At 42.4% G+C, this 18486-nt stretch overlaps 1 protein-coding gene and 1 long non-coding RNA gene across 2 annotated transcripts in view; one reads left to right on the forward strand and one right to left on the reverse strand.

Moving 5' to 3' along the window:
* The window catches only part of gfra3 (GDNF family receptor alpha 3), a 47413-nt gene extending 44315 nt beyond the window's left edge, over nt 1-3098 (forward strand). Inside the window, exon 8 of the mRNA XM_074647831.1 lies at nt 2313-3098. Coding sequence (XP_074503932.1) covers nt 2313-2525 — 213 coding nt within the window. The 3' untranslated portion in view covers nt 2526-3098. The remainder of the gene's footprint in view (nt 1-2312) is intronic.
* LOC141774982 (uncharacterized) overlaps nt 1-18486 on the reverse strand; it is a 1018885-nt gene that overhangs the window by 950801 nt on the left and 49598 nt on the right. The window lies entirely within an intron of this gene.

Consider the following 18486-nt stretch of genomic DNA (forward strand, 5'->3'; position numbering starts at 1 on the left):
TTTTTTTCTCATTCATTCTTTTCCTTCTGTTCTCAGTTCATTCAGTCCCCCCCCGCCTCCCCTCCTCCATCCACCTGCTCCACATCTTCTCATCCGTCCGTCACTCAGCTGCTCGTCTCGTCTCTCCGAGGAGCTTCGGCTTGTTTCTCTAGAGTGATTTTTCCAGAATTTGAAAGGTTTCACTTCAAAAAGCTGAGTATCCGCTCAGGCAGTGGGGAAAAAATAAAAAATAAATGTCACATTTGGAAACACAGACGACTGCTCTTTGTTTTAAATGTTACATTTCCACAAGGAACGCAAACAAATATGTAGTGAGGTGGGATTTTGAATACCAGTAGCCCCTTCATTTCCCAAATTTATAGAGATATTTGTTTTTGTTTCACTGACAGTGTGTCATCCGGCCAATCAGAGATCATTTTGACGATAAAAAAATAATGACCTTTTTTGTTTATATTTAATTATTTTTGAGATCGGCTCACAGCTCCAGTCAGACCATTTGAAGACGTGGTCAGGCTGATCCATTTCAATGTGTTCAGTGTGCATTTACACCTGCATTATCATGCATTGTTCCTTATACAGATAATATATGCAGATACAGATCACATATTAATACCAGGTGGTCAACTAACAACTGCATGTATTCTTATTACAGCGACTGAACATGATAACTCAATATTAAACGTGCCGTAACAACGCTGTATGTAATAAGTAGATGTATAAGTTCCCTGGACGTGTGCTGGTCCTAAAAAGAACCCAAGTCTGTCTTCTTCACTCCAATTATCTTCAAAGAAATATTAACTGTGTTCTTCAGGCTTTTTTCTGTCCCCCCCCACCAATGTGTTATAAAAGCAGCAGATGAAAGGAAAGGTCACAAGATGTTCTCAGTACAAGATGGAGACTAAGAATAACTGCAGACATGGAGAAAGTTTAAGCTTCGGGAGGAGAAGGTGTTCTTCCTGCTGGTCAGGCTTCATATTTTTAACATCTTATTTTTAAATGATCGTCAAATACAACATTCGTATTAGATATAACTATTTCGCTATACTAATGAACAAAATTATTTTCACATCACTTTTCCCAAAAGTGAGAAGAACCTAACCATTATCTGTCTCTGTGCCCTGAAGGGGAGCAAGACAACTGCCTTGTTTACAGCTTCTGCAGCTGTCAGACTCGATGATGAAAAGCTCAAAATGTCAGTCAAAAAATCGGAACGCCGTGAAACGAGCAGGTATCAGAGGCAGTATTTCAATGAAATGATAGAGTGCCGTATTATTATCAGTGGGAGAACAATCTGCACACAATAACCTAGCACGGGCCTTGGGCTCCATCCAGATGTTGGCGCATATCATTGAGGCTGAACAGCTGGCCGTCCTCAACTCTCAGCACCCTTAACGCTGCAGTGAATCCTATTCATCAACGGCTTTGAAGTTTTAAATAAAGACTTAATATGGCAAAACAAACAGTTTAATGTCATCCGTGATTTTACACTTAGATCTAAGAAAATACATAATATCATATTTCTATTGGCAGATCTTTGTCCCAAGCACGTATCGGATGAGAATCCGTATTCTATATGTGTTTGTATGCCTCTGAAACTTTGCATGATGTTTTCTCAGACCTCAACCCTCTCACCAGACGGAACATTAATTCAGTGGTGTTTGTAAAGTTCAGACATTTTTTAAATCTTTCTCATATCTGCACATGTTAGCTATACAATAAAAGTAGTAAACTAAATAATGTATCCTCATACAACGGTTCATATGATATCTTACGAAAAAGTTAATCATCATTTTCCGTGCGTTGTCTTACGAATGTCAGCAACAATTTTTCGCTCGTTACATGCATGAGGTCTTTTCAAATTAACTTCCATCTTCACAGGAAACAATTTGGTTAGGTTTAGGAAAAGTCGGATTGGGTTAAAACAACTACGGAAGTGGCGTTACTTAAAGGGATAGTGTAGTTGTTTTGAAGTGGGGCGGTACGAGCTACTTCTGCATAGTCAGTGTATTACCTCCAGTAGATTTTGGAGAAAGAGTCAGGAGTACCAGTATACAGGAGAAAAGCAATGTACTGCTGTGGACGGGGGGCCTGCAGCAAAACTGATTAAGACACCTAAAAAAAATCAATATCAGTTGAAGAGTATGCTATAATTAGAATGTTTTAACCGCTTTATCTTGCCGTCAGACAGTCCTTTCCGTCCTTGACCTCTGGGTTCAAATGGACACAAACGATCTCCTGGGTAAAAGTCGGGTATCTGCTGGGGGTTTTTTATGATGTGAAATGTCCTACTAACGCTACCTTCTCCCTGTCAGGTGGTGGAGACTGAGGTAGAGGAGGAACAGACAGAGGAGGAGGTTGATGAAGGTGGCCAGTTTGACGTCATCCCGCCGCTGTACTCGGAGAAGGCCACCGTGTCCAACCTGGGCTCCCCCGGGACAGGTGGGGCTGTATCTCTCACCACTGGCCCTCCTAAAGCCATACTACTGCTCCTTCTGCTTCTATCTGCCTCCCTCAGCTGGGGGTAGAACACAGGATATAGAGAAGACACACATACACATGCACACACACATACACACTCACATATGATGGACCTGCCAACAATCCTGGACTGATCGCTGTAAAATGATAGGAAACATAATGAAGAAATGGACTTCACGTCGTCAGTAGCATCCTCTTGATTCCTCACTTCTGTCCTCGCTTCCTTACTTTCCTCCTTTTGAAAATGGCACTTTGTTCAATGTGGTCTGACTGCAGCTGCGGTGGTGTATTAATATCCTGGGAGCACAAATGACCTGTAGTCATGATAGGTGTTAACATGCTGCCCTCAACCAATGAGCATAATGTAGCTGTTCCTGTCATATAGGGGAATTCTCCCGAGTCATAACGGTGCTTTTTCCTGTTCGTCCCATCCTGCAAAGCATACAATGCACTGATCATTTTACCCTAGCACACTTTACCATGCAAACAAATTATTGCACACGTTAGGATGCAAAAAATGCTGTTGTTTCAATCTTTTATTTCAATTTCAATTTGATTCTATTTATTCATCAATTGAGCTCGACCGATTTCAGCTGAGGGGCTCAGTTAAAATAATGGACGTTCCCAAGCTGACTAGTTATAACTTTATGCTTGCAACATAATTTAACTGCTAGAAACACGCTCCAAACTTTGCCCTTTGGCTTACTGAAATGTTACAACATAGAAAACGAAAGTCTGAAAAGGTTGGTTCACATTATGTCCAAGCCCCCGAGGAAGACCGCCGGGTTTGAAGCAAAATTCACATAGAGGCCAAACGGTGGAATTACAACTTCCGTGTCCGTCATGTGATGCCCCAAAGTGGTTTTTTTTCCCCATAGACCTACATTGGGAAAGAGACATCCAGATCCATTTCTTTTTTAGGTAAATCAACTTCCCAGTATGAACACTCTAATAACCCTTATCTAAATCATTAGGTCCTAAAAATTGTAAAATGCACTAATAGTTGAATCCAGAGTTATTTTCCTTTCTCTGTTAATGTGAACGAGATGCAGACCGAGGCAGGAGCGAGGGTTGGGAGGCGTCCACACTCCAAACTCCTTCATTTGGCCAAATGGTCATTTTAATTTTACGGTCATTTTTCTATTTAACTAGAATGGCACTCGGAGAGCGCAGACCTCCGCCAAGGTGCGTGACTTTAAAAACAGATCACAGCTCACAGCTGGCGGTACCGTGAGGTGGTCGGCTTATTATTAACACGGTGTGTTTCTGTGTAACATACGGGCGGATCAGCAGCCTTGTTACGTCTGTATAACATTACACTACGTTGTCTCTCATCCCGTTATCTACCGCTTTTTTCTTTCTCACCGAGGACGGTCAGCAGCTCCCACCGCACCTCGGATCCTCACCACACATCCACACATGTATCTCTCTGCTCTCAGAAGGAGGAAGAAGGCGGGTTCACGCATCATCAACGCGTCATCAACGCGTCATCAGTTACACTGCACATATGTTATACCCTGTGGTCATCATGATCTGGATCGCCCCCAAAATTAAATGGATTGCTTATTGTGCTACACTCCAGCCCTCCATAAAATTTCATTCAAATCCATCGCAAACTTTTGGAGTAATCCTGCTAACAGACATAGAGACAGACAGACAGACAAACGAACTACCAAACAAACAAACCAACGCCGGTGAAAACAATAACTTCTTCCAAGGCCCTTGGAACAAATAGATACATTTCATGTTTTGGACTCAAAGCAGATGATGGGCCAGAAAACAAACGACAGATCTTAGTGGTAGCAAACTGCTGGATGTGAACACCCCGCACATACAGAAATGCCTGACGGCTGCAGTCGGACCTTGTTGTTGTTTTTGTTTTTTTGTTTTTCTTAACTCATTGATGGATGATGATTCGTCCCACTGGTTGTGACTTACCTGTCCATGGGTCATCCTAACAATGACTGAAGGGGGAAGGGCCGCTGATATACGATGCATCAGTCTAACTTTATCACGGTGATGAATGGAGTGATCCTCTCCTCCCTGTCTGCCTCCGTCCCTCTTCTACAGCCACCCTGAATGACAAATGACACGCTTGTCTCTCGTTGTTTAATGAACATCCAAGTGCCAAGTGTGTGACGTGTGTGTGTGTGTGTGTGTGTGTGTGTTCGTGCACGTGCAAGGATCAGGCAGAGAGATTGCAAAGAAAATTGGGTAAAGCTTTTTGTTATAATTTGAGTCTTGCACTTCATCGTTCCCACCCACGTCAGCATAGACAAACACACACACGTATTTGCACACATACTGCCTGCCGTGTATTGAGCCGATGCAGCTCTTTCTTGCTTTATTGCTCTATCCCCGTCCCTATCTCCCTCCCCGGTGACTCGGGACCGGGACCCGAGCTGCCACAGGCACCGATATGAATAAAGCCGTCATAATAAAAACAACACACCAGAAACAATATGAGCTCTAAAACGGCAGAACAAATCAAATAGCTCCCCAGCAGGCGAAAAAACACACGCTACTTCTGACACAGACACAGAGGCAAAATGGAGAGAGTTAGAGAAGGAGTGGGAGAGAGAGAGAGATGTATGGCGGAGAAATTAGGAAAAGAAATAAGGCCAAGTCCCTGTGTGGTCTTTGTGCGTTTGATGTTTTACTTGTTTTTAGTTGGGAGGCTGGTAATCAGTCCCTGACAACATCTCTTTATCATCTGACAGGCTGCTGGAGGGAGGAGTGTGTGTGTGTGTGTGTGTGTGTGTGTGTGTGTGTGTGTGTGTGTGTGTGTGTGTGTGTGTGTGTGTGTGTGTGAATGTGTGTGTTGGGGGGGGGTACCAGGCAATGATAGAAATAGTGCGCTATAGCGAGAACAGAAAAGACCCTGGAGCACAAACATAGCAGAGAGAATCGCCGGCTCTAGATTTTCTATGTCTTATAAATCTTTCGCTGACACTAATTTTTTTTTTTTTTCCTTTCCTATTTCTTGGAACGTGTAAAATCAACTTCCATCTGCAGGGGCGCCAGTGATGGTGGGGTGGAGGGCAGGGGGACAGAGGAGGGAAGAGATGAGAGAAAGAGGGAATGAGAAGAAAATCGAGAGAAAGAAAAAAGTGAGGAGAGGAGAGGAGACAAAACGAGGAAACGAATAGGAGGTAAGGGAGGGGAGGAAAAAAAGAGAGGACGCATGAAAGACATGCTGCGAAGAGAAGAGGATGAAAGAATGGGAAGAAAAAAGAGAGGACAGGAAAGGACAAAGACAGGAGAAAGGCAGAAACCAAAAAGATGAAGAAGTAAAAGCAGGAGAGGAGGAAAAGAAGAAAAGAGAGGAGGAAAAAGAAGGGAATAGACACTGAAGAATCCAGCAAGGAAAAGAGGGTGGAAGAAGGGGGGGCAGGGGAAGAGAGGAGAGGAGGGATGGAAAGAGGAAGGAAGGAGAGGAGCAGAGGGGGAAAAGCCGAGAATGAAAGGAGGAGGGGAAGGATGAAAGCAGAGAGAAAGAGGAGGAAAAGGACATAAAGGATAAAAGAAGAGAGGAGGGGATGAGCAGAACGGAGAAGGAAGGGTGAAGGAGGAAGAGGAGGTTTGCTTTGTGAAGCCACACAGAGGAAACAAACTGCAACGGGAATGAAAGGATGAGGAGAGCGATAGAGAGAGAGAGAGGTGACAGGTCTGCGGTGTACGTTGACCTCTCTTTCTCTTTCCTCAGGCGCTGCTTTCACGTGCAACTGCTGAGAAACACACACACACACAAACACACACACGCACACACACACACACACACACACACACACACCCACACACAATCTCAAAGGCCTCTCTGTCTGAACACACCCCTCAGACAAAGCGCCTGTCAATCAGTGGAACAGCGATAAGAGACGGAGTGAAGCTCCACCGGCTCACCTGAGATACTTCTTTAAACATTCAGCAGGCTGAACAGCAGAGTCCTAAACATCAGCAATCAGGCTCTGTAATCTAAGAGAAGATACTAATCACAATGAAACATTCATTCATAGTAATGACTGCAAATGTCTCCATGAAGTGTTTTCATTAAGGGAATCATCGGAGAACTCCTGCACACATGAAACTCATCGTGCACCATAAAAAACGTCTGACTTAAGTGGTTTGGTGTTAACTTCAACCTTGAAGAAATATTTAAAAGGATAAAGTGAATCTCGGTCAATAAATCCCAACACTGAATGTACAGTATCTACTGACGAGTATTGTATGTGTGTGTGTGTGTGTGTGTGTATCAAAGCCTGATTTTCCTCTGTGCCATAGAGCTCCATTGTTGTCCACAAACTATTAAACACACATCCATGAGCCTCACTGTTGCACTGGCTGACATGTTCCTTCATTGCCATGAACACACACTAGTCTCGTTTTTCCAACAAATTAGCTCTGGTGGTTCTTGAACCGGTCCTGTTCAAGATCTTAGAGTCCAGCGCACGATTCCACCAGTTTTGATATCGGAACCACTTTAATCAAGGAGGCGTCATCAACGGATGACGTCGCACAATGTACAACGGAAGTAAACAGTAGTAGCGAGATGCAAGCTTCTGTTCTGTTTTTGTTCTGTCCCCAAAAACAAGCAACTCTTAATGAGACCACTGCACACTCAACGATTTCTCACTTGACTTCTCCATTGTTGCCTTCTCCATCCTCTCTCTCTTCAACCTGTAGAATATGACACGCCCACTGATGGCATCACGGTTCGCACTACAGGTCAAGGAAAAACCTGCTATTTCTAGTTTCGAAACAATTTATATTTGGTTGAAACCACCCACAACCAGTCTCTTGCATTCTCATTGGTTCTGTCACCAAAGCGTCGGCCTTCACAGACAACCTCAATCATTCTGTTGCGATTTCTCTCATCATTGATCTCTTTTTAGTTCAACGGTTCAATAGGTGTGCAAACTGGAACCATTCCATGTTGATGGAAAAAGGGGAAACATTGATCTGTGAGATGATCCGACATTTTTCCACAGCAGATTTCCCTTTTTTTCTCAGTCTCACCAGGATTAATTATTATGATTACGATTATCGCGGCCTAAAATACCTTTTCAAATTTGAAACAGCTTTTGTAGGAATTGCTTTTCTTTTTTTTATGCCTCCGCCCAGGCAACAGCCGTGGCTGGAGGCATTTTGTTTCCGGGTTGTCCGTTCGTCCGTCCATCCATCCTATTCTCGTGAATGCGATATCTCAGAAACGCCAGAAGGGATTGTCTTCAAATTTGGCACAAGCATCCACTTGGATGACCTGATTAGACTTTGGTGGTCAAAGGTCACTGTGTGACCTCACAAAACACGATTGTGTGCTAATTATAAAAATTTCACCCAAATGTCTGATAGGATAAAATGATGATGTGATGACATTTCGGACAGACATGGATGTAAACTGCAACTTGACTCATTGGCAGAGGCATACAACCGTGATTCTAGGTTTGCAATGAACTGCTGTGCGTCAGATATCTGCATCAGATATGTGCATGTGAATGTAGAATCTGTGGGCAACAGGACAAGATTTTGGTACCGGAAGTGTTTGTAGTCCCGAGTAGTATTGACCAATCACATTTGAGCAAGCTTTGGCTAAAAGCAGATAACGGTCCGTGTGGAGAGCACATGATGATGATTTAGCTTTTTATTATTCTCCATAAACAGATATGCAGACATGCGATCCATTCGTAGATGTCGTCTCTCAACTCCCAACTCCAGTCTCGCGTCTCAAGTTACTATCGGACTGTAAACGATGAGCAGCGCACGGAAGAGGAAGTCTTGGCCCCGGATATCCGCTGGCTACATCAGGACCCCTATATTGGCTGTTGCCCGTTGTGAGTTCACTAATTAATCATAAGTAATTAATTCCATATGCATCATGTGTTCGAGTCAGCATGATACATAAGTAAGTTGAACGCACAGTTTGTGTAGTCTGTGCGGCACTCCCAACAGTCTCCTTTCACCACATGGTTGAGGTATCTGGTTAGAGATGACTCAGTGGAGGGAAATTGTTAGAAATGGTTTGCTGAGATTTCGACTGGTGCATGTTGTTGGGGGTCATGTACAGCCTGAGCGTAAGCTCTCTCTGAGAATCTCTTTTGATGTGGGATCACACCAGTGGAGGTTATTAGAACTGGGAAAGGGCAGTGATCGGGGGCGCTTCAACAGAGTGCTTGAAACAAGTTGTTGTTTTGGCTGGCCACAGAGGTGGATTTCAGTGCCTTGTTCAAGGGGCAGTACCAGTCTGATCACACTGGAATGTATCTACTGAGCTCTGTTGGTAGCGGCAAAGCAATCCTCTTCTAAATGTAAGCATATAGTGAACACAGCAAATGAGCTCGAAAGGCGATGAGCAGTTTCCTCTGACCTCAGCATCACTCCCCCCATCCATCCTCCCTCTGCGTTACATAGAATTAGATAGCCAGGTCAGAACCCCCAGCTCCAACCACCCAATAGTGGGGGTTAATTGAGATCAGCAGGGGAGGGCGGGCGTCTGATTGGCGTGGCCGGAGCGGCGGCCTTTTACCCGGGACCCGTTGTTCGTTTTAATTGTTGTCTCGGCTGTTTGTCGTCAGGGCTGACACTCGTTGGCAGGACGACAAGAGGGATGGACGGAGGGAGGAAGAGAGACAGCGGAGGGAAGAGAGAGGAGGGGAGTGGACACCGGTGATTTACATTAATATGTACTGAAATAAACAAGCAGAGAAGCCATGCGTTAAATCAACTCAGAGAGAGAGAGAGAGAAAGCCTCCAGGGTGAGAGAGGAATAGAGAAGGACGGTGTGTGTGTGTGTGTGTGTGTGTGTGTGTGTGTGTGTGTGTGTGTGTGTGTGTGTGTGTGTGTGCGTGCGTGCGTGCGTGCGTGCGCGCGTGTGTGTGTGTGCTCGGAAAAAAGCGTTCTTTTTATTGTTCTATTACCGTGCAGTAGATTTACACGCACAAAAGCGCACACACGCACGCACACACACCATGTCAGATTTGAGCGTCTAGTGTGTCTGCTTTCTCTCTCCAGTATTTTAGTATTCTAATCCATCATTGGCCTGACATGGGGATGCTGTCTCTCTCCTTTCTCTCTCCGTCTATGTCTCTCTCCATGCTACTGCACATACACGGCATCCAAACGGAAGATAAAGGCAGAGCAGAGGGGGGGAAAACAAACTCCACAGCAGGGAGAGCTTTATCCAGAGAGATAAAGCGGTGGAATAAAGCGGTGACGGAGAGATAGAGAAGAAGTTGAAGAGATGGAAAGAGAGGGGGGTGGGGTGGAAATAGAGGAAGGAGCAGAAGATAGAAGAAAATGAGAAGGAAGGGGGGATGAAAATGTGAGTGGGAAAAGCAGGGAAGGAGAGGGAAATGAAGGCAGAGAGAAGAGGAGGATGAGGGGTTGGTGGCATGAACGAGAGAGCAAGAGATAGAAACGGAGAGATGTGTGTGTGTGTGTGTGTGTGTGTGCGTTGCAGTGTGTCGCGGCTGAAGACTGAACCTCCCTGCTCCATTTCACACTCTGTAGGTCCTGACGCATCGGCGCGCACATCATACACACACACACACGCACACAAACACACACACACGCTCGTTCATGCACGCAGATAAACAAAGATGCACAAACACACAGTCACAGTCGCTAAACTGAAATTCCTGCAGCTTTTGCCCTTGACTCTCTCTCTGCCTCTTGGATCCCTGCTCTCAATCTGTTACACTGGGGTTCAAGAAATATTAAAGAAAAAGTCCCCACTGAAACATCTAAATGCTTTCTTTCAAAAACAGCTTTGGTGGTGCCGCATGGAGCATTTTACCTTGATACTTCTTCCCAGAGCTGCTATCTTGCACCAATGACCAAGTCTGATACGGCGAGGAGGACTCTGTCAGAGAAGCACGGAGGTGAGACAGGTTGAGGAAGAGCTGATACAACTAAAAAAGTTAATTACAAGACGTCACAATGGAACAGGATGTACTGAGAGGAGACTTTTCCCTTAAAGCCCACGTATTTTCTCACTTACCTCCAGTGGTATCTGTCTATACAGATGGTTTTGGTTCTATTTACACATGTTTTGAGGTTTTTGTCTCTGAGATTCCAGCATTCACCCTCATATAATCAAGGGGAATAGAAGTTTGATTGTGTTATTGAAAAATTACAGGTAAAAGCAAAGTGTCTGAGAGGAAAATAAATCCTGATTATTTTGGATTATCTTCAGACTTTACAACAGAAATAGTCCCTTTAAAGTTGATTGGATGACAGATGTCTGAAAACATGAAGAAATAAACCAAAACTATCTTTTTTTTTTTTTTTTTAATATAATACAATTTTAAGATATATTTTAACAGTGACCTTAATACTCTATTATTTATTTATTTATTTATTTTGGTAATTTGATGTTTGAGATTATAAATTGTTTTTGTATCTCATCATCATATGTTCAGTTGATGTCATTCAGACTCACATAACAGGATATTCATTTTAATGTTTGTGCACCAATTTACCATTTTTTTAACATGTTAAAAAGACAGCTTTGGAATTGTTGAAAGGTGTGTTTTTATACTTTTGCTTAAGGTCAGCTCTTTTACCCAGCTTCGCCTTTGAACTAAACACTACTGGACCTACTGTATCTGTACCAGATTATTAATGTCTCTGAAACCAACACATTCTCACTCCCAGCTCTTCAAATACCGCCGCCTGGTCAGTTTTTAAAACGTCTTGTAACATACAGTTTCTGCTCATTACATGCATACAGTCTCTTTTCAAAATTAAGTTCCAACGTAGGTTTACTTAGTTTTTAGTTTTATTTGGTTAGTTTTAAGCAACTAAACTACTTGGTTAGGTTTTTGGAAGATATTTTGGTTTGGGTTAAAATAATCATGTATATATAATTTAAGTAGTCAACGTAACTAAGTCAACGTTGACTTTTGGTTTCACACGGGACATGAACAGCGGTCTCCTCGGTGTTTGACCGGTCCATCTACCTTGACCTCCTCCCTACGTGGACTTTTTAGCTTCTTATGCTACATCAGTTTCTCTAAGCGTCTAATACTGATGCGGATGGGTTTACATTGGAGTTACTATGTAGTGCGTCAGAGGGGCACTGACCAAGCAGCGGTATTTGACAAGTTGGAAGTGAGAGTGGGTTTCTGAAACAGCATTATGGGGCACTCAAAGACTCATCTGAAAGGCATGTTAGTTGAATGAAGTGAGACTATGTAACTTTTGCTCAACAGCAGCCACTTTAGCCACAAGTGACATTTATGGGTTAATGGTAAATGCTAAAATATAGTGTAACAGTAGCACAAGTAGAGAAGACCGACTCAGTAATGTCTGTTACTCAGCGATATCTATCTAAAGTTGGCTAGCGTTAATAACATTGGCCACTATAAACGCCACCACCTTTTTCTCCAAGTGAGGAAATAGAATATTCGCAGTTTACATAATCCGGTTGAAATTCATACACATTGCTGAATTGCTGAACAAGTGCTTGAAGGTCCAATCATCACTAAACCGCATGTCATACAATAGAGCCAATAAAAACTAATGGAATGGTAAAGTTGTCTTACTCACATTTAAGGTGTGTTGATTGAATTGAGTAACATGCAAAAAAACATTCCACCTTAAAAGCTGCTGGTAGCCTTTGAGATGCAGAGTAAATGAAACGATTGTTTCTCAGTCTATAGTTAACTAACTGTTAGGCAGTAAAACATCATTTAATTTTTGTGGAACAGCTAAAAAGGTAAAAGTTTATGAATGGATGTTCTGATTGCGGCTTCATTTGCTACTACTACAACCTACTAAACCCCTGACTAAACTGCTCATACCAGTCCAGTAAGGCTGTAGCAGCAAATACCATTGAGTGTACTGAATTGAGCAATGTTGCATTGTATGTCTCATGAATTACATTTTTCATTGTATGAGGAAGAATGTGTTAAATCATCTTTCAAAAGGATCGTACTGTAGTCTTGCTTTTAGTGGGTTATCAGCTTCATATGACATGAACTAATGAAAACACATTTAGGAAACCTCATTTTGTCATTGTCATTTTGGAGGTAGACCACACTTCCTGGCTAATATCTCCTTGATGTATCACTTATTACTATATTGGTCCAAAACTCTGACACCATCTGCAAACCTTTTACTTCCGCTGTAGTGTTCAGTTTCAAGCAGCAGTGTCTGTCAAGCAGCTTTTGTTAAACTGTGTCATACTGTGTGTAATAAGGGAATTGTGTGCAATGTCATTTGACAGTCCATAATCAATGTTCTGTGTAATTACACCAAACACCCCGACTCATATGGGAATATTTACGCTGTTGATTTGGTATTTAGTTGTATAACTGTCTCATTCTTGTACTCTCTGACTGGGATCATTTCTGTGCAATTAACTATCTAGTGGATGAATTGTTAGGGACGTCCACCCCGCCCTCCACCAGGGATCCCCCCGTGGACTCCTGGGACTTAAGAAGGGACTTCCTGTAATCACTTTACTGCATCACACATGAAGTGATGTTTCAGATGGGTTTTTGTCTTTAGCTGAATGGTCTTTTTTTTCCCCAGCCGACACAGATGCACAAGCTTGTCACTGTCGGCATATGTGTTGCCATGGTTACCCTGGTCTCACCTAGGGTTTGCTGCACCCTGGGTGATCCCGAAAGGTAAATGGAGCTGAATGATCTTCGGATGTCTGATTCTTTTCAATACACCAACACCTGGCGAGAGGCGCGGCGGCCATTTTTATGCTTTCCCCCCCCCCCCTGATTGACTGAGGCCCTCTCCTCCTCCTCCACCATCCTCCCCCACCTCTTATCCCGGCAGGTGCCTGGCTGAATGGGACATCATCGCCATGGAGATTGAGGCGATGACACTTGCACACACGCACAAACACAGGCACAGGACTCGGAAATGAGACTGGCTTTCATGAGCGAGCGTCTGCACAGCGTCTGACTCGATGAAAAGTTGTCCCTCTAAAGGGAAGACAGCCGCGCGGATTGAGCTGTCACTTGAAGGGGAACTCTGCTCTGCTCTTTCATCCCTCTGTGTGAAAATGGACGGATCTCTCTTGCTCTTTTCATTCTGTCAAATGTAAACCTTTCCTTTGGGGTAATTCCAAACTAAAGCCCGGGAGACAAGCAGCCGCAGGTGGAGATAAATGTACTCCATTTAAAGAACACTGACACACACACACCCCCACACACGCACACTTCCTGTCTAAAGCATGTCCGTGTACAGTGCCAGAGAGAGGGAGTCGTCACCACGGGGCTCTCTCCCTTTTCAGTGTGAGATCCATCCCTACGCTCCTTTGGTTCCTGTGCTTTCTGCCTGTTGGACTGTTGGTAAAACGTTGACTGTTTCTTCAGCACATGAACTCCAACCGGACTCTCTTGCACACAAATAATAATAAAAATAATGTAAAAAAATAGAAGTAAACATTAACTCCAGTTGATAGAGATCGGTGGTTTTGGTTGGTTTAAAACTGTGTTGGTGAAAAACTCTGTATCTCTCTGGGGGGGGCATATATGTGGCCCCCGCATTAAATATTTCTATTTCCGATCATTCGTTGACATTTTGCCCTGCTGAATGTGCCCACCGAGGGGATATGAAACACTCCATGCCTCTGCTGTGTTCACCTGTGAATAATAAAATAAATGTACAAGCTGACATTTCCTTACATTGACTTCCAGCGTGTCTGTTCTTCTCTAATGACTTCTTATAGATTTTGCAGTGCAGATTTAAATAATCTTTTTGTTGTTGTTGTTGTTGTTGTTGCTTTTGGGTCCACACTCCAGCACATTGGATTTGAAAGTGACTGTGAGGTTTAAGTGTCACTTTTAACTTTAACTGAGGTACATTGTTATTTACTTCTGCCTTCTTTCCCAGATTAGTCTGTACAAAAACATATCCTGTCTGCCCTGATACAAGTGAACATACAGGTATAACAATGGACAGGGTAAGGATCCTTATCATACAGCTATGTTTTATAGGCAAACATTAGGATTTTCTTGACTGATCTCGGTCCATCTGAAGACCGGTTTCACAGAGAAAATCGCGACTGAAGGCAAAAACATGCACAGCTGCAGTGCCAGTCTGGCAGACTTGAGGAACCTGCCAATGTCTATGGATTAAACTGCAATCATTGACTACAAGGATTCTACAAAAAAATAAAATGATGACTAAGTTTATCTTAGTTGGTCCAACTATCATGTCCGCTAACATTTTAGGATTGTGTATAAAAAGGTCTATAATTCCTACACTGTTCATCTGATGTGGTTAACACCATCAAATTAGAGACGAGAGTCGGCACATTAACTTCATAGTCACTGCTTCATTTCAAATCCAATGTGTTGGAGTAGAGAGACAACACAACCAAAACTGTCTAACTGTCCAAACACCTCTTTATTGCACATTTTAGTTTTTGCAAAAAAAAAAAAACTGCCTTTAATTTAGTTTTGATTTAATTTTGGTTTAGTTTTAGTTTGATACTTACTGTATATCTCTATGAACATATAGATCCCTTCTATATTGGGTCAATGTTATACACCAAACAGTCCAACAGCTTCTGCTTTAGTCCAGCTGTAATAAAAGACTGGCTGAACTGTGTTCAACTGGGACAATTATTACAAATATGTTTGTTATGATAGTCCAATTCATAGGGAGGAGGTTGGATGAGTCAAACAAACACAGGACTTCCACCCAGGAGACCGCTGTTCGCGTCCCATGTGAAACTAAAAGTAACGTTGACTTGTCACGTCAGTCATTAGTCACGGAACTCGTCGGTATCATCAGTCACGTGAGTCGCTAGTCAGTGAAGTTAACATCAACTACACGGTTTCCTAACCCTACCTAAGCGGTTGTGTTGCCTAAACCTAACTTCCTGTGAAAAGGGAAGTTTATTTTGAAAGGACACTATGCATGTAATGAGCGTAAATTGACACGCCGTCTCTGGTCCGTCCGCGGTAGTGTACGAGTTGGGAGTGAGAATGTGTTGGCTAAACAGATGAGAATGAAAGGATGGAGAGTCCGTTACAATATAATACATTTTGAACTCGGCGGCTCAGTGTTTAGCGGTGGCGTCTGTGGTGTGATGAGGTTGATCCAACCTTGCAAAGTGAAGCGATGTGGTTCCTTAACAAAGGAAAACCCACACTATTTTCCATTTATCATGGTTTTTCACTCCACTCTGAGTTTTGTTTTTCTTGTAAATTTATGACTTTAATTTTGGAATTCTGATTTTTTCTTTTTTTCAGAATATTATCCCCCTCCCCCGGCTCTGTAATTATTATTTTAAAATCTTTATTTTTACAAATCAGATGTGTTAAAACAGTGTATTTCTTTGTTTATTGACAAGCTGAAAACTTGGAGATACAAGGATTTGAGTGAACAAAAAGCGATATATTACACCCGCGGGATGAGATTAACATAACTGTTGCTTTGAACGTGTGCACGTGGTGCATACAGAGGGATGAAGAGGAGTAAACATTTCTGTGCATCTGAAAAAGTCTGCATTAATCAAGCCTCCAAACGGCAGAGTGATATTCACTCTCGCTGCGGAGGGCATTGGCGCGACCATATGGTCATAGTAATAAGCATGCACATACATAATGATACACACGTACTACATGCAGGGATAGCTGTAATTTGAATTGACTTTACAGGCAGATTGATTTTCCTTCAGGCGGTAGCTTTAAGTACAGGACAGATTGCAGCTCGCACAAATGGCCTGATGCAGCAAGATCCGAGCCTCCGTAACAATACCTCCATTCCCGCATTCAGCTCACTAAAAAGTCTGCTTCTCACTAACTTCGTGCAGGTTCAATCCTGTGAATTATTTATCCTGTATAGCTTCTAATGCCAGGCCAAAAACCTGCATGTTAATATTGGCCTGATGTAGTAAATAAATCAAGTTCAATAAAAATACGTTAAAACTGGATGTGTGTTAACTCCCGTCTGCTCTCCGTCTCGTCGTCCTGCTTGCCATGGGAATTACTCCTGTCAAACTGTGACGAGAATGAGTCCAAGGGTGTTTTTAATAGAGCCTGTCAGTGTGGGACTGATGAAAACACACTGATATCTAAAAACTCATTTGATGTTGGCACAATGGAAAACAAGCACACACACACAGGCAAACAGTGTGTGCGTGTGGTTATTTTGCTATACTTGCAAGGACCTGCCATTGATGCTATTCACTCCCGTATCCCTAAACTACCTTCAGTCTTTAAAGTCTTCCTCTTAAGAATGAAAAGTTGTATTGATAAGTGATAAAACACAACCTTACTCTGGGTTTCCGTGGCTACAGTCTGTTGACCGATCTCTAGTTGTGCTACTAACATTAACCATTATCCAGTAAATGTCACTTGTTGTCGCTGTTCAGCTAAAGATACACAAGCTCACTTGCATCTGAATGTACTCTAATTCAGAAACTAACCTTAGCATAGCACCAGTTTGTACAACTGAATGAATCACAATTAGTCATGCCCATATATCTCTATGCAGCTGTCATTTTAGACTATACAGCCTCTCAGTTTGTTACTTTTAGTTTGTTGTTTTGGGCTTTTAAGTTATTTTATATTTAATAGGGCTGTCAATTGCGATTAATCGCAAATTAATCACATTTTGCATTTGTTCAAAATGTACCTTAAAGGGAGATTTGTTAAGTATTTAATACTCTTATCAACACGGGAGTGGGCAAATATGCTGCTTTATGCAAATGTATGTATATATTTATTATTTTAAATCAATTAACAACACAAAACAATGACAAATATTAACCAGAAACCCTCACAGGTACTGCATTTACCATAAAAATATGCTCAAATCATAACATGGCAAACTGCAGCCCAACAGGCAACAACAGCTGTCAGTGTGTCAGTGTGCTGACTTGACTATGACTTGCCCCAAACTGCATGTGATTATAATAAAGTGTGCATGTCTGTAAAGGGGAGACTCGTGGGTACCCATAGAACCCATTTTCATTCACATATCTGGAGGTTACCAAAATTTTGCGTAAATTCCTAGCGTTACCGTTTTACGCTAGTGGTACCGATGGATTCCTTAGGTTTTTCTAGTTTCATATGATGCCATAGATCTTTACTCTAGCTTTAAAACTGAGCTGCTACAACCTAAAAATCGCAAGTTGCGTTAATGAGTTAAAGAAATTAGTAGCGTTTAAACGAGTTTGCGTTAACGCGTTATTAGTGCGTTAACTTTGACAGTCCTAATATTTAATGTTGATTGTTTTAGGTACTGTAATGTTTGGTTGCTTTATTTTTTGTAATACATCTCACATTGTAAATTAATGTAACAAACACTTGTTATGTGCATGAATGTGTTATAGTTTTTTCTCAGATAGGAACTGAAACTCTCCAAACTACTTGTTCAACCTGCACGTCATCAATTTCTGAATAGCCTTACTTAAAAAAAACATCTAGGCTTTAGTTCATTGCATACGCCATTACATGCAAAACGGTTGAACCAGTTGTCATAATCTGGCAAGCATATTTTATATACATTTCAATTATATAAATGATTTCCTGAATTGATGAATCGCTCTCAGGTGAATCGATCATCCTTTCCCAACTTAATTTCTGTTGGACTTTGAATAAGAAATAATACAGAAAACACCACTACATCCCCAGCAAGTCATGTGTCTGTGGTGTGAATTGTTTCCAACCACAGAATGAGCTGTAATACATGCAGTCCAGAGATACTGACCTCATCCTCTATTAATTCCCAGTTGCTTCATTCAGCAGCGGTTCTGTTACGACTAGAGCAACACAGCAACTTAATGTTCTGTCTCATCGCAGGATAATTAATTTGAAGTGCCGTGGCAATTCTGCACATTCTTCTGCACAAGGACACCGGTGTCCAACTTTGTCAGATGGCTCCACTCTGCTCTGATAGGGTTCTTCACTTACAGGGAACCAAAAGGGGGTGATATGATTGGTCATCGCCCCACAAGCTGTTAATGTATTCTGACTAATCCCATACTGTGTGCAACTCTGCTGCAGTTACGCTGTGCACCTCGGGCCACGAAAATTA

The sequence above is a fragment of the Sebastes fasciatus genome, chromosome 10, assembly GCF_043250625.1.
Source record: "Sebastes fasciatus isolate fSebFas1 chromosome 10, fSebFas1.pri, whole genome shotgun sequence".
NCBI classification, from domain to species: Eukaryota; Metazoa; Chordata; class Actinopteri; order Perciformes; family Sebastidae; genus Sebastes; species Sebastes fasciatus.